This window comes from Coturnix japonica, chromosome 3 (genome assembly GCF_054131305.1).
Source record: "Coturnix japonica strain WE chromosome 3, WE-NBRP24, whole genome shotgun sequence".
Classification (NCBI taxonomy): domain Eukaryota; kingdom Metazoa; phylum Chordata; class Aves; order Galliformes; family Phasianidae; genus Coturnix; species Coturnix japonica.
In genome coordinates, this window is record NC_140665.1 from 55,140,531 (window position 1) to 55,155,362 (window position 14,832).

General features: G+C 37.1%; 1 protein-coding gene across 4 annotated transcripts in view; it reads right to left on the reverse strand.

Moving 5' to 3' along the window:
* The window catches only part of TMEM200A (transmembrane protein 200A), a 50,484-nt gene that overhangs the window by 3,730 nt on the left and 31,922 nt on the right, over positions 1-14,832 (reverse strand). Inside the window, exon 1 of one of the 4 annotated variants that reach the window (XM_015858548.3) lies at positions 546-646. The exons of the other annotated variants lie outside the window; for them this stretch is intronic. Within the exon in view, the coding sequence (XP_015714034.2) occupies positions 546-556 (11 nt within the window). The 5' untranslated portion in view covers positions 557-646. Of the gene's footprint in view, positions 1-545; positions 647-14,832 lie in introns of those variants that run through there. 4 annotated transcript variants of the gene reach the window in all.

Below are 14,832 nucleotides of genomic sequence, written 5' to 3' on the forward strand. Positions count from 1 at the left end.
GATAATATTGTAAAATACAACCAAGATGTTATATGCTGGGTATGAAAAAAATATGTTTTCTTTGATGGTATTGCTAAGCTCAGAGATAAAGGCTTATAGTCTGCTGCAGAGAAAAAGGTGAAATGTCAGTGCTGGGGATGGTTTAACAAGCAGATAAAGTAGAAGTTAGACTGGGAGCATAAAGTGAAAGAGAGCGAAGCAGAGGAAAAGCAAACCAGTGACTGCTCACAATTTGCAGAAAATAATCTTCATCAGAAATCTTTAAATATTTGGATTTTAAAAATCCTAACAGTGACATCCATGCAAAAAAGATGAGATGTATTATGGTATGAGAAACAGACAGACTGGACAGACTGTGCTATTTGGACATTATCATGAATTTCCAACATGTATCAGGTAAGCATATTTCCAAATAGAAGTTGCTCCAGTCTGCTATTATTTCATGACTATGAAATTAATAAGGAGTTTAAGAACAGTGGCTGATGGAAGTAATAACACAGAGAAAAAAAAAAAAAAAAAAAAAAAAAAAAGAATAAAAAAAATACCCAATGTTCATTATTATTTCTTCAGCCGTAATTCACGTGATAGACAAAAAGTGGCAACCTCAATTCTCTCTGTAGACCATCATTATTAAAAGGCAGAATGATTCCTTCTGTAAGAAAACTTTTCTTTATGAAAAGAAGAAATGAAAAAAAAACTGCCTGAGGTACTATGTATACAGCATTTTCTGAATTTATGAAAGCAGACTTGAAAGGATTGTTCAAAGAACTTCAACAGTTTCCCTTGTAGTGTCAGATTTCTGTTTCTAAACTGTCTGGAAATTCTCACTTACTGCAATTCACTTCCATTTTTACGCTATTTGGGCAACATTAGTTGTTTTGTGTCAATTAATTTCTTGAATGTTTCACAAAAAGGCATATTTTTATGTGATACATTTTTAAATCCCCAAAAGAAAGTTTTTTGAGGTTGATAGTATTAAAAAAAATAAATGAAAACAAACCTTCTCATATGTCTTTCTATAAGGGTTTCTGCCAAAAGCAAACAATTATTTCTCTGTAAAACAATGTTTGAGTCCCTGGGCAGAAATAAGTAGGACTTACTCATTATAAAAAGTCATTGTAATTTGTCCTTACTCAATCAAAAGTAATTAGTTTTCTCTGTGAAATAAATTAAGAGAATTATGACCTATCTTTACTGAAATGAATAGATCATTTAGCTATTATCTAATTTGCTCCCTTACTCTTTCTCACATCCAAGATCTTTGCAGCGGTAGGAGTTTCCATATTCACGTGGCATATTGTAGCACACATAAACCCACACTTGTCCACCTCAGGGTTGCCAAGAAGCTGCACAGGGTAGTGCTGAATCCAAGCTCTGCCTGTTAGTAGGATTTGATATTTTATGTACTGTATTGTGTTTATTACAGCTACCTGGATTGCATCAAAGAGTGAACCAAATAAGCTCAGATTTGATTGCTAAATATTTTAAACACAAGCTTAGCAAGAGTTCCTCTCTAACTCTGAAGTGTTAAAAAAGAAAAATACATCTTGAGGTATCTTTCTACAGAAAAAAATCTCATTTTCAAGATTTATAAATACTGCAGGAAAAAAAATACATGAATTTAATTATTAACTGGTAAAAAATTACTTGAAGGACAGAAAGAAACTGAGATCTCTTGAAGTGAGAAAGAGATCTCTTAAGTCATTTGGTCATCTTCCTCCCAGCATTTCAGAGGAGCACTGTTCCTCTTTTCACCTTATCTGCATCAGAAATTGGATGCAGGGGAAACCAACTTTGGCTGCAACAAGGTGAAAAACCACTTTTTACACAGAAAAAGACTCTTTCCTGTCCCTTCAGTTGACATCAATATTATTAACCTCTTTTCTTTCATGGAAGAAATCACTACCAAGTGCGTAAGAAATATTTTTTAATAAGCCACAGTTCTGGGTAAGGCTTCTATACTACTTAATATTAACAGCTGAATTTTTATCTCAACCTAATAAAATCCACAGCATTAGCAGACATCTTGATATGAGATGATTTAAGAAAGCTTTTCATAAGACTTCTACAATTAAATGCATTTTAAGATGGAAAATCTTTTTTAAGAAAATACTATGTTTAGAATAAAGTGACTTTGTAGCCACAAATTATCTTGCAGATCTGTTTATTTGCACCACAGAATAGCCACAATTTGTGAGTATCAATGACAAATGCTAATTTTCTTATTTAGCTTAGTATAATGATTACATTTACTCTCACTCAAAATTGAGAACTGAAGCTTCTGAACAAACAAACAAGATTTGGAATCAGATTATGTTAGGAGCTTTGACAGAATATTTTGGTAGCACTGTGAAAGATGCAGTCTTGCTCTAAAGTGCATCAAATAACAGTAAAATGGGTATGGAGTACAGAGGAAAAAATATAGAAACAGGTCTGTAAGCCATTTTATAAAACATTACCATCTTGCTTTTTTAAAGTATATGTTGTTTGTTTGTTTGTTTTTTTCAAGATTCTACCTTGTAGGTGTTCTGTTTGTTTCACCTTCAGCAAGAACATCAGTACCTGTCTTGGTTGTGCCTCAAACAGAGCCAATTTTCTCCATAGTGGTTGGTATGTTGGATTTAGGATGAGAATGTTAATAACACACTGCTGTTTTAGTTGTTTCTTAGCAGTGCTTAGAAAGCACAGGGTCAACAATTTTTAGCTTCCCACGCTGCCCTGCCAGTGAGGAAACTGGGGATGCACAAGGGGGTGGGAAGGAACAGAGGCAGGACAGCTGACTCAAACAGGCCAAAGAGGTATCCCATCCCATCCCATATTGTTCATGCTGAACAAAAAACTGGAAGAGCTGTCCAAGGGTGTAGCCACTCCTCAAGGACTGGCTGAGCATCTAGTCAGTGGCTGGTAACTGCATTTACATCATTTGTTCTGTGTTTGTTTGTTGTTGTTAGTATTTTTCCTTCTATTAAACTGTCCTCATGTCAAGCCTCGGGTTTTCCCAATTTTTTGTCATGCTTTCTCCCACCCCACTGGAGGGCAGTGAGCAAATTGGTGTTTGGGGCTGAGCTGCCTGCTGGTTTAAGCCACAACAGGACCAAAGGCTTAATATTCCATGGTTTTAGTCTTGAAAGAAACAGTGGCCTAGATTTACTCCTGTGTCTAGCACTGCTTTGTACTATACCATTGTTACGTGACCCTTGCACCATCACTGTTGGCCACTCCAAGATCAACTAAGAAAAACATAACTTGGAACAGATCCTGTAAAGTAGCTCTTCCTAGTGCTGACTCTTCAACATTTGTACAGAGCAGAATGACTCAGGCTCTTAATGCTTCAGGTCATGGCTCTTAGCAAGATGTACTTCACATTTAAGGCCGGCTGTGGGCCAAGTGCAGTCCTGTGCATCTGGCATGGTTTCTAGATGCTCCCAGAAATCCAGCAGCAAGTGAAGTAACAGGTTGTTGTGTGCCCTTTATCTTGAAGAAAGGACTGAGCAGCAGCTGCTCCCCATAGGTTTCCCAGCTAACAAGTAAGAGCAGCCTCAAAATGGACTTTAGAGATCCATGCAGCAAGGACAAAGAAAGGGAGCCTGGGGGAAAGCCCTCAGTGACACCTGGAAACACGTATGTGATAAGAAATGATGAGAGGAGATGCAAGACGTCTTAAGAGTATACTTGAGCCAGAGGAATAATTCATACAGGAAAGGTTTGCAAACAGTTGGGTAATTTTAAGAGAAGTATCAGTCTGAGATGTGCAGTGACATCTGCTTCTTTCTTATGTTACATTGGCTGCCCATATCAAAGCTGCCAGAGACAGTGAATGGGATTCTCCTTTATCACCTTTCCATATGGGCAAAGATTGCTAAGATGCTCAAGGAAGCTTATCATAAAAGAAAATTGTGAAAGAGGGTAAAAGGCTTTCCTAGAAGTTTTTTGCTGGTAACCACTAGACTTATATCTGCTGATCAAAGAAAGAGCAATGGCAATAAGTGAAATCTGAGCCAGCAGTGTGTCCTGGGAGCCTAAATGGCCAATTGAACCCTGGGGTACCTCAAGCCAAGTGCTGCTGCCAGGAAAGGCTTGTCCCAATCTGCTCTGTGAGGCCTCACGTCCAGCACTGGGTGCAGGTTTGGGTGCCACTGCTGGTCACAAGGGGAGTGGAGGGGCAGTGCTGAACTCTGCTCTCTAATAACAGCAACAGGACCCAAGGGAACAGCACAGAGCTACCTCATGTTGAGAGATAGGGAAAAGGCTCTTCACCAGAGGGCAGTGGGCATGGAATAGGCTCGCCAGGGCAGTGGTCACAGCCCCAACTGCTGGAGTTCAAGGAGTGCTTGTAAAGCACTTTCAGACATAGGGTTTGAATTTTGGGTGGTCCGATGTGGAGCCAGGAGTTAACAATTCTTGAGGGTCCCTTTCAACTCCAGATATTCTGTTATTCTCTGATTCTGTGATTTTGCTGATTGAGTCAGAAGGTCAGATTCACATCAACAAAGAAATGGAGTAGACTCACTCCATAAAACATAGGTAAGGCAGGGATTAATCACCGCAGAGAAATTGTAATTTAGCACAGATGGACAAGGGTCCCTATTTTCTATTTTAATTTGTATCAGTATGTCAAGCTTTCATGGATGATTAAAAAGAAATGCGGTGTGCTCATGCTGATAGTGTTAGCCATATCTGAATTTGTCCACCTAGAGAAATAAGGGAGGGCAGAGGCAGGTGACCAGGGGACTCATTAGAGCAGATGGTGTCTCCAGACAGCTGCAGAGCGCAGAGCAACTTGAACAGCCTGGACGTGTCCACAGGGAGGTGTGACAGATAAGAGGAATCACTGAGCCCCTTTGAAGCTAAGAACCACCTACACAAGTAATGCTCAGTTATCCTTTGGAAGCCAAGGAAATGACAAAATGGGTGGGATACGATTTGGTGGGATTTGAGCCCAGTTGACTCACTTATTGATTATCCCACATATAAAATGTGTCAACTGCAAGAATGTATTACAGACTGCACACTTCTGTTTTAATCACAAATAAGACAATATCAGCTACTTACACAATGGCTCTATCTCTAGGCAGCCTAGAAAAATCTGAAAGATGTGTATGCAAGAACAAAAATTCAATGGAAGGAATTGACTACACAGTACATGGTAGTGGTTCCAGCTAACTTCTTGTGGTTTCACAAACTATAAACTCCTCATTTCTCTCTTTACCCTCTAAAGGGTAATATCCATCTTTCCTCCCTAATGACTAGCATCACCTTAGCAATATAGATACCAACTAACTTTCTTTTTCAGAGATGGTCAAACTGTTAAGCATCTAATTAATCTCTCAGAAACTATACTAAGTTTCAACCAGTAGTTAGCTTGAAGCTTGGCATTTCTATTCCAGGTGCCTGAAACAGAAATCTATTGTTTTCAACTGTTTTGGTACAATAAAAGTTATTGCCACTACCTACCACTTAGTCTTCTGAATAAATATATTGTCATTTGAATTATGCTGAGTTCTTACATTCAATTTAAAATGCATACCAGCAGCAAAGATGGGAAGTAAAAAAAAAGGATACTAATATACTTCTTTAATATTGCATGTTTTATTCCAGATAGATTTCAATGTCCCTTAGCACTTACAACCTTTGCTTTTTGCATGAGTATTTCTTTTCCTATAAAACTGGAACACTTACTGTTTGAAAAATTATTCAAAGTTAATTATTTGAAGTTATCAAAACTGTACATGCTATTCCCCATAGTTTAGTTTTATCTAAAACTCTGAAAAAATCAGATCTTGTATTTCAGCAAAGAATTAAACCTCATTACAGTAAGAAGTGTGAAAAAGACTTGTTTATATTACTATGATATTGCCTATTCTGCTACTTCAGATGATTAGGAAATTTATTTCCTGTTGGTACGATTATTTACTATTCAAGTGTCTCAATATCAAATTGAGTAGACAAAGTTCAACATCAAGGAAAGTTTCCTTTATCTTTGGTAAATCTGAAGTCCTAGCAATTACTGTGTAAATTCTTATAATCAAGAATGCAAATAATAAACTAATAAGAGAACTGGTAACATAACTGAGTAAACAAATCAGTATTAAATTGATTTTAACAGAATACGTCTAAACTTTGTTCCTGATGTATTATATATCCACATGTTACATTCGCATAGCGGGACTACTTTGCAAAACATCTCTCTCCTAATAATCTAGTCCTTAAAATATGTTTAAAGAAGAAAAGCAAGTAAGAAGGGTATCTTTTGTATTTGTGATTATAGGGTATTTTAAGTATTTTACTTTAATTCACAATAGGTGAGATGAAAGCATGTGAAATGTACTAAAAATCTTCATAACCTCAGCTGGGATTTTGAAGTCATGCAAGCAGAGCCAAAGACAGAAAATTGCATGCCTATTTAAAATATTAAAGCTTTGAAATTTCCAGCTGAAACAAACCCTCTGGGTTCGAACTCCCTTTAATGTTGCCTCTTTAAGGCTGCAAAGGGATAAGCTTAGGGACTAATCATATCCTTTTAACCTCCTGGTTGCCAGCCAGATTATGGAAGCAAGCCAAATCATGCTAGCCATTTCACACCATAAAAGTGGAAAGGCAGGCTGCATGTGGGTCAAGTAATGAAAGAATCCAGGGTGTCTAGGGGCAGAAGGTCCATAGCAAGGGTTAAGAGCTCAGGCTCCCCAGATACTGGTAGACCTGTATCAAATGGTCTGTATTTGCATTGCATATCAAACAGTAAAATCTTTGCACTCACAGGTGAAAAACAAAAGCTTATTATGAAGGATAAGTAAAAATCTGTGAAAAAATTTGACAACTGACTGTGATCCACCCAAAAACCTAGATCTGGAAGCAGTTTCCAAATCTGCATTGTACTGGCCCAAGCAACACCAAAGGTCTTCATCAGTTATCTCTAAAGAAACAATGGAAGACAGCTAGGAATGGCACATAAGAACATAAAAGTATTATTTATAGGCACTGCTTTAAATATATATGTAATTTATCTACTTGAAGCAATCCAGAGGGATCACAAATTGCGAACAATTGACAGAAAGCTACTGATCTAGAGAAGGTCTAGAGGATGGACTGAACATATGTTGGGAAGAAAAGAGAAGGAGGTAATTTTTCTACATACATCCCAGTAGCTTTTGAAGATCTCCAGTGAGGAGGTTCTACAGTATCTGGGCAACATGCGCCAGTCCTCCATCACCCACACAACACAAAAGTGCTTTCTGATATTTAGCTGGAAACTCTTGTGTTCCAATCTGTTCCCACTGTGTCTTGTCCTGGTACTGGCCACCACTGAAAAGACCCCAGTTCTATCTTCACTGCACCCTCCCTTAAGATATTTACAGACATTGATGAGATCATCTCTGAGCATCATCTTCTCCAAACCGAATAATCTCTTAGCCAGTCCAGAAGATGCACCGAACTGGTGCATCATTTTTGTTACTCGTTCCAGCATATTCATGTTTCATAGTCACACTGAATGTATCTTATCTCCATTTAGACTCATATTTGCTCTATTTCATTAGCAAGCCTGAGCCATAGCATTCCCTATTCTAACTTTTATGACTATTCTTGCATTAGTTAAAGTAGGACTCTCACATCTGGCAAGTTCAGGTATGACTTGAGCAGCCTACTTCCTAACTGAGCATTCCCATGGCTGTTATACTAGGTGTCTGCATAACAACTCTGTGGACAGGTTATAAAATTAACCAATTCACAAAACAACAATTCAAAAAATACTTTCATTCTTCACTTTTCCTTTGGGGAAAAATAAAAAATAAAAAAAAGAGAGAGAGAGAAAACTGTCTTATAAAATAGCACTTCATTAGTGTTTAAGTGAACCTGTCAACTGGCAAAGAACTTGGTTACAAAGGCACAACTGATCAGAACCCAAATGCTCAGAGCTATTCAGTTTGTGTCCAAAGAATGCAAGACTCTTCTCTGTTAGAAAGCTCATGGGCATGAGTGCATAGTGCTTTTTTATATTCCAAAACAAATATTGAAGATTCTGCTCAAGACAGCTGACTCAGCAGTTCAGAGTCTGGGTTCATATACACAATGTGGCTACACTACTGTAAGTTAATCGGTAAATTAAAACTAAATATGGAATTTGAACAAAGAACTACCAACTCAGAAATATTGATAAATATAACTGTAGACTAAGAATGCCTCTTACTCAGATTCTGGAAATGTCTTGACTTCATTCTTTAAATTACACAAAAGAAAAATCCCTTATGAATGCCTTCATCACCTACAGTATCTGCCATGTACATTAATTATTCCAACTAGTATGCCAAGGTCAAAAGCAAAGTGAGCATCGGGCAATACTGTATGAAGCCCAAACTGCTTGTCCTCTTTGCTATTATCTCTTCTCCAGCTTGATCCTTACTGTGGGTCAGATATGATAATTCTGTGCAAAATCAGCAGCATCCAATATTGGCAGCATTACACAGAGCTCGTTAGCCACTCACAAAAGCACAGAGCACACATCAAAGAAAGAAGGAACCTGAGCTCTACATTTTGCTTTCAAAACACTGCTTTATGACTTGGCCTAGATTTGGTCTACAGGTTTTTGCCTGGCTCAGCTGCGCTCACTTTTACATTTGATCCTTCCTTGGTTGCATTTACAGACATACTATGGAAATCTGGTGAGTTTACAGAAGTTCAGAAATTCAGAATAAAACACGAGGTTGGTATCAGGTATCCAATGTCTGAAACAGCTGCTAAGTCACTGTACAATGAACTACATGTTCTCTTCATGACCACAGAACATCTATCTCATGCATTAACATCATATCACATATGATGTCTACAATGTCCAGCCATTCTGCTCAGCATATCTGTACCAGCTTAGTACAGGTGTTAGATGATGGATTAGAGAAAGACAAGTGCTCAGATACTGGACATGTTTGTTTGTGGTATGCCTACTGTAATGTCTGTATTCACTGCATTATATTATCTATCACTTCTCTTCAGAAGTGTGTACAGATAACTTCCTCACTTATGCACAGAATTTTTCACTTATTATGCATGAGTATATGGGTATATGGCATATGATATGGGTATATCATGTTCTGTTCCAATACACATTAGAGAACTATAACAAAAAGCAGAAGAAAAAAAAAAAAAAAACGAATATGCACACGAAACAAACAAACTTTGTTACGGTCAGCTTTTCTTTTGCTTATACTTACTTGCATTTTCCAAGTTTGTTTGTTTTTTGTGTGTGTACGTGCATGTGTTTTTTGACTAAGAAAAAAAAAAAAAAAAAAAAAAAAAGAACTAGTTTGGGATTTTTTAAGCCTAAATTGACTAACGTGATAACTGTCTTACTGACTGAAGTGATAAAATCTGTTTCTAAGCTATGAGGTTGCTTCAAAAGGTTCAACCTGTTCTTGTATCATCAGCATCTCCCTGTGACGTTGTGGGCCTCCTATTTTATTATTATGTTGGCCCACAATGTCAGAGGGAGATGTTGGTGGTACAAGAAGAGGTTGAACCTTGCCACCAGTATCCCATCAAATGGTAGCAGGGAAAATGGCACTGGACAAGTGCGTATGAAGCACAGGTGCATCACTGAATTCCTCCATGTGGAAAAATGGTACCCACTGACATCCACTGATGCATGCGGAATGCTTACAGAGAGCAAAGAGTAGATGTGAGCACAAGTTGGACTGCTGAGCTACACTGTCCAAGCACCAATGCTGTCACAGCAGGTGTGAAACAGCTCCACTGGTGCATATTCTTACATGCGTGGCATGCAGGCTTTTGTTCATTGCTGGTGAAAATGCATAGCTGATAGTGGTGACTATGTTAAAAAAACAGTGCTTTGTGGCTGAGAAGTTGCTCCATTGAATACTGTTACTGTGCTTTGCATATGTTGTAGTTTGCATGAAAATAAATAGGAGACATCACTTTTGGAGTGACCTATGTATTTTAAAACTTTCACATGAATAAACCCATTTCCTACTGAAAACAAGTAGCAAAACTGGAAGTAGACCTGGCTATTTAGCCAAATATTCAGGATTATTTTTGAAACATTTGTTCATTCACATTGTTGGTGTTCACATTCAGGTAATAGAAGAGATTCTAGGACAGTTATGTTTATAGGCTAAATAATTAGTTTATTAAATCTTTTATGATCTTCATCTGTCTGCTTTCAGTATAAATAGGAAAAAAGCTTTTTTTTTATTGAAAAAATTATCATTTTAGGAGCACAATCTAATTTAAAATGCATATAAGAAGAGTGTGGGACTGTATATTTATTCCAGTTTGCCTTTTTTTTCATTTTACCTTTCAGACATTTCAGAGAAAATGAAGAAGTTTCTTCTGAAGAAAGTGAATGCTGTGAGTTAACATCAGAGCCCAGAAATACTAGAACTATAATCCCAAATGCATGGAATTAATGGGAATTTGGAATCAAGCTTACACAATGCAGATTAAAGTGCTGACCAGATATTAGCCATACAGTCCTGAAATAAATAATGTAAGGGGTGTCAAGTTAGTTCTGAAAGGCTGAATTTGTAAAAGCTATCTGTCACCTACTGCAAAAGAAAAGTTAATACTCTAGAGCTCAGTGTGCCAGAATATGAATAAGCTCACTTTCCCTATAAACCATAAATGAAACAAGATTAAAGATGTTAACAAATATCTTCATTTACATGCACTAGGACGTGATGGTTCTTCAGTCCTTGCACACAACATTTCAAATAACCAATTATTAAACCAGTTGAAGGCACTTGCTGTGAAGGTATATAAGAACAAAACGTTGTAGTCCTTTGGCTACACATCATCTAGCTTAACCACCAATCTGTTACTTGATTTAGTCAGAGTGAAATCTTGAGGTGAGACGCACACTTAATGTGGGCAGCGACCAGCTGTCAGGAGACCAAACAAATGTCCTTATGCTCTACATGCTCACTTAATCATGTTAATTACCATGTTCTAACAACTGTAATTTCTCACTGTGTATACAAATCCAACTACTGTAAGATCAAATAATAGCAGGAACAAAATGAAGTAGTCATTTAAAATAAGGTTTAAATAATATATGTATTAAATATGAGTTCAAATCTATTTGTTCTGCAACAGTGGTGTTTCAGCAGAGCTTTACTCCTGACCTAGAAAACATATCACGTTCTTTTGTTCTGTAAAACATACAGGCTGAAAACTGCAGGAATTATCATTCTCTGTTTACCCTTAGAGACCTAAGACTAGTTTTTCAAAGATACTCAAATAATGACAGAACCTAACTGAAAAGTTCTTTGGTATCTAAACTTAACCCTGCTTCCTGTCAATTAGTTCTGGCAGAGTAATTTTAAAGTAATGTCCAAGACATCAGCCTGTGAAGTGGGACATTCTGGGTTCCCGGCCCCTCCACCAACTTTTTAGTTATGTCATTTTAGTCTGTGTCAGTAGAAAAGTACATACAGAGAGCCCTTTCAAGCAAAAATCTGGGCTCCCTGAGTGCCCCAGCCACATGATGAGTGTTTATGTATCCAACAGAGACAGCTGTTTCAGCATTGCTGAGGTCCTTAGCTACAGCAGTATTCCTCTGTTCTGTCAGTACCTTTGGAAATCTCCTTTGATGACAATATTCCAAGGAACACTGAGAAAAAGAATGGGTCAGTATTAGAATATTTTTTCTACTGAAGATCTTTGTGCAAGTCAACTTACCCTGCCAAGAAGAAAGATACATTAGCAATAATAGTTTCAAATGCTAGATTAAAAAATAAAGCAATATTTCACACAGAAAGGAAAGCATAGTTCAAAAATACTTTGCAAAATTTTCCCATTAATTTGAGAAATAAATCATTATTAAATTACAGTAAAACTCCATCAGGTCTTCAACTGAATCCTGGAGTGCCATAGCCAGACTTCCACATAGATGCATCATTAGAACATGCAAGTATTTCTACTGCTCCTCAGTTTGGTGACCCATAACTGCAAAGTAGGAAGTACACATGAAAAAGTGCAGCGGTTCCAGGATACAGAGACTAGCAAATTAATCTTTCATATATATAAAGCTACAGAAATGTCAATATAGGAGTCAAATTAATTCCCAGTATGAAAATTATCCCTCACAATTTCTTCTTTACTTTTAATCATCCTCATTACCATTTGCATTATAGTACCCACTTCTTGTGCTCTAACACCCAAAACTAAGAACACTGTAAACAGCAAGAATCCACGGAGAACCAAGTGATTTATCAGCAACGAGATGCTGAAATATTGTAGGTCATATTTATGAAATTCTACATCTTTGACAGACAAATATATGTCTACATATAGATAAATGATGTGCTTAGAAAATTTATTTTTTTCCTTAACTCTGAACAGCTTAACTGATGCTTTGTCATTGCTGAGAAGAAGGAGCAGAATGAATGTTTTGGCTTAAGCGGTTTCTAGGACAGTAAAGTCCTTAATGTTGATCACCTTTCTGCTTGATTTGTTAAGTATCAGCAGCAACAGAAGCTTGTAAATTGGCACTTCCAAAAGTGAAGGAGATCTGCTAGGCTTCCCATGGTTTTGTTCAGTTTCCTTCCCTGTTAAAAACAGAGATGTGGGCAGTGCATAGAGTAAGGACAGCTAAAAGAGCATAAGAATGGCCTTCTGTGCTACCTCTTCGCTTCTGCTTGCTCCGAGAATGCCCATGTGTTCACAGAGAAGACTTCATAGCTATCACAAAACTTTCCTCTGTGACTCTTAAATGGTCTGTATCACTCCATCCTTTTGGCCTAAATTTCAAAAACACAGCTTTTCCATGGCACTAAAGCCACTAAAATAGCTTCTGTGACTTCATTTTGCATCTATGAATCAGCATATGTCTATCCTGCTGTTTAGTTCCATCCATTTGTTCCAGTTATGCCCTTTGCAGATTGAGTCCATAACAGGGAGTTTGTGTAGAAGTAGGCCATCTGGCCTGAAAAAAATTAGAATATTCGTAATACATGAAAATGATTAAATGGTACCACTAGCTAAAACGTGGTACCCTATTAATACATACATTGCATGGATAGCATGCTAGTACACTGCTCAGTTTCAATGCACTCCATTTATGAGGTCTATATGTCTGTTTTAATACATTTGAACTATCCTGTATAATTTAAAACAAGAACTCAGTCGAACCATACGATTGCATCAGATGTCAATGATGACCAATGTTAGGTAACATTTTAATTTTAGAAGGAGATAGTCAACTATTATTTGTATGTACTACAGGCTGCGACTTATTCACAAATTACTTGCAAAATTATGTTTTCAGCTCCTTGAGGTCCTCACTTGCATTGCAATTTTTACATCACCTCAGTGCTATTAGTATTGTGCATGCTTTCCGTCCGCATGTGTCTGGTCACAGTTAATTACAAAGATAGAGTCAATTTCTTTTAATGGAAATCCTCCTGAGTTACACAAAGCCAGAATAACGTTCACAATAAGGCACTTGAAATACAAGTAAGGCGTATTTAAACTCAACTGAATGCGTGACTTAAGTTAATTGAAGCACCTTGTTAAAAATTGTTAGTTGACTGGCAGTGCAAACATAGATAGCACAAACAACTGAAAGATGATTTCAATAAGGAGTTAAGAGTCAAGGATGGAGAAAATAAAGAGCCTTTTGCCTTTTATTTTTTTTCTTTTTTTTTTTTTTTTACCAGTTACTGAAAAAATTATATTTGTGTCTTATTGCTGAAGGGCCTTCTCAGTCCATCATGGAGCATTTGTAGCTATCAGTCAGTCTGGTACATCTAAAGCTTTAGCCCAGTTTATAGATGCATTTCTGAAGAGAAGGTAAAGGTCTCTTAGCAGACTATTAAGTATCAACACATATAGTGTGGGTAATTTTTTTTCTTCTAAAAAACTGCTGCAAAATTATCAGTGATGCGTAAGAAGAGCACAGCAAAGAAGTAGAGAGAGGGAGATAAACTGAAAATGCAATTATAGGTTAAGCTGCAGGAAGCTGCCAGAGTATAGGAGAAAGGGTGAAAAACAATGTCACCAGCTGATTATTTTTTAAAATAGAAAGTGTTACTAAATTACTTGAAATAGAATTATTTAGACAGTTAAAGCAACAAGCAAAAACAAAATGAAAATTATCCAAGCATAACTGAGGGTATCCACTAAAATTTAGAAAAATTACACAGAGTATCATGTAAAAAATATTCATGATTCCACTTGTCGCACAGCTGAGATTAAAGGTTACAATTCAATGCCAGTCGCATTCAGCAGAATAACATCACCAACACCACTGTAATGACAGAGTGAAAGGCAACAGCTAAACATAGCAGACATTACAGAACAGTTAAGACTATCAGTATTATTGCAGTTAACAACAAGCAGAGCACGCTAGGAGTATAACAGCTGTTTAGATTTGCGAGTTACTGCCCTAACACAGGTCAGTTCTGAAGACGGACACTCTCTTCCCTTTCCTTGCAGAAACCTTAAGGATTTTGATTATGCAGAAAAGGTTTTCTAGGTAGAAAAACTTGGGTAAAGTAAATGGTTCAAGCAGATGGATTAATACATAAATACATGAGTTTAAGTTCATTATAGGACTAAAACATGAAGAAAGTAATCACTGCTTGATTAAAGCAAAGAAAGTACTGCAGCAAAACCAATCAGAGGTGCCAGTAAGCCAGATACATGAGAAAACTGAAGTACAAATATTACTTTCTTCTAAAACTTTGACTAAGAATTTACAGAGCAAATATTAGAGGGAAAAATTTCTGTACAACTTGAACTGAACTTGATATTTGAAATAGTGGTTAATAGAGCTGTAAACAGTAAGGACCACCCAGAGAGAATAAAGAGGCAGATGAGCATGCA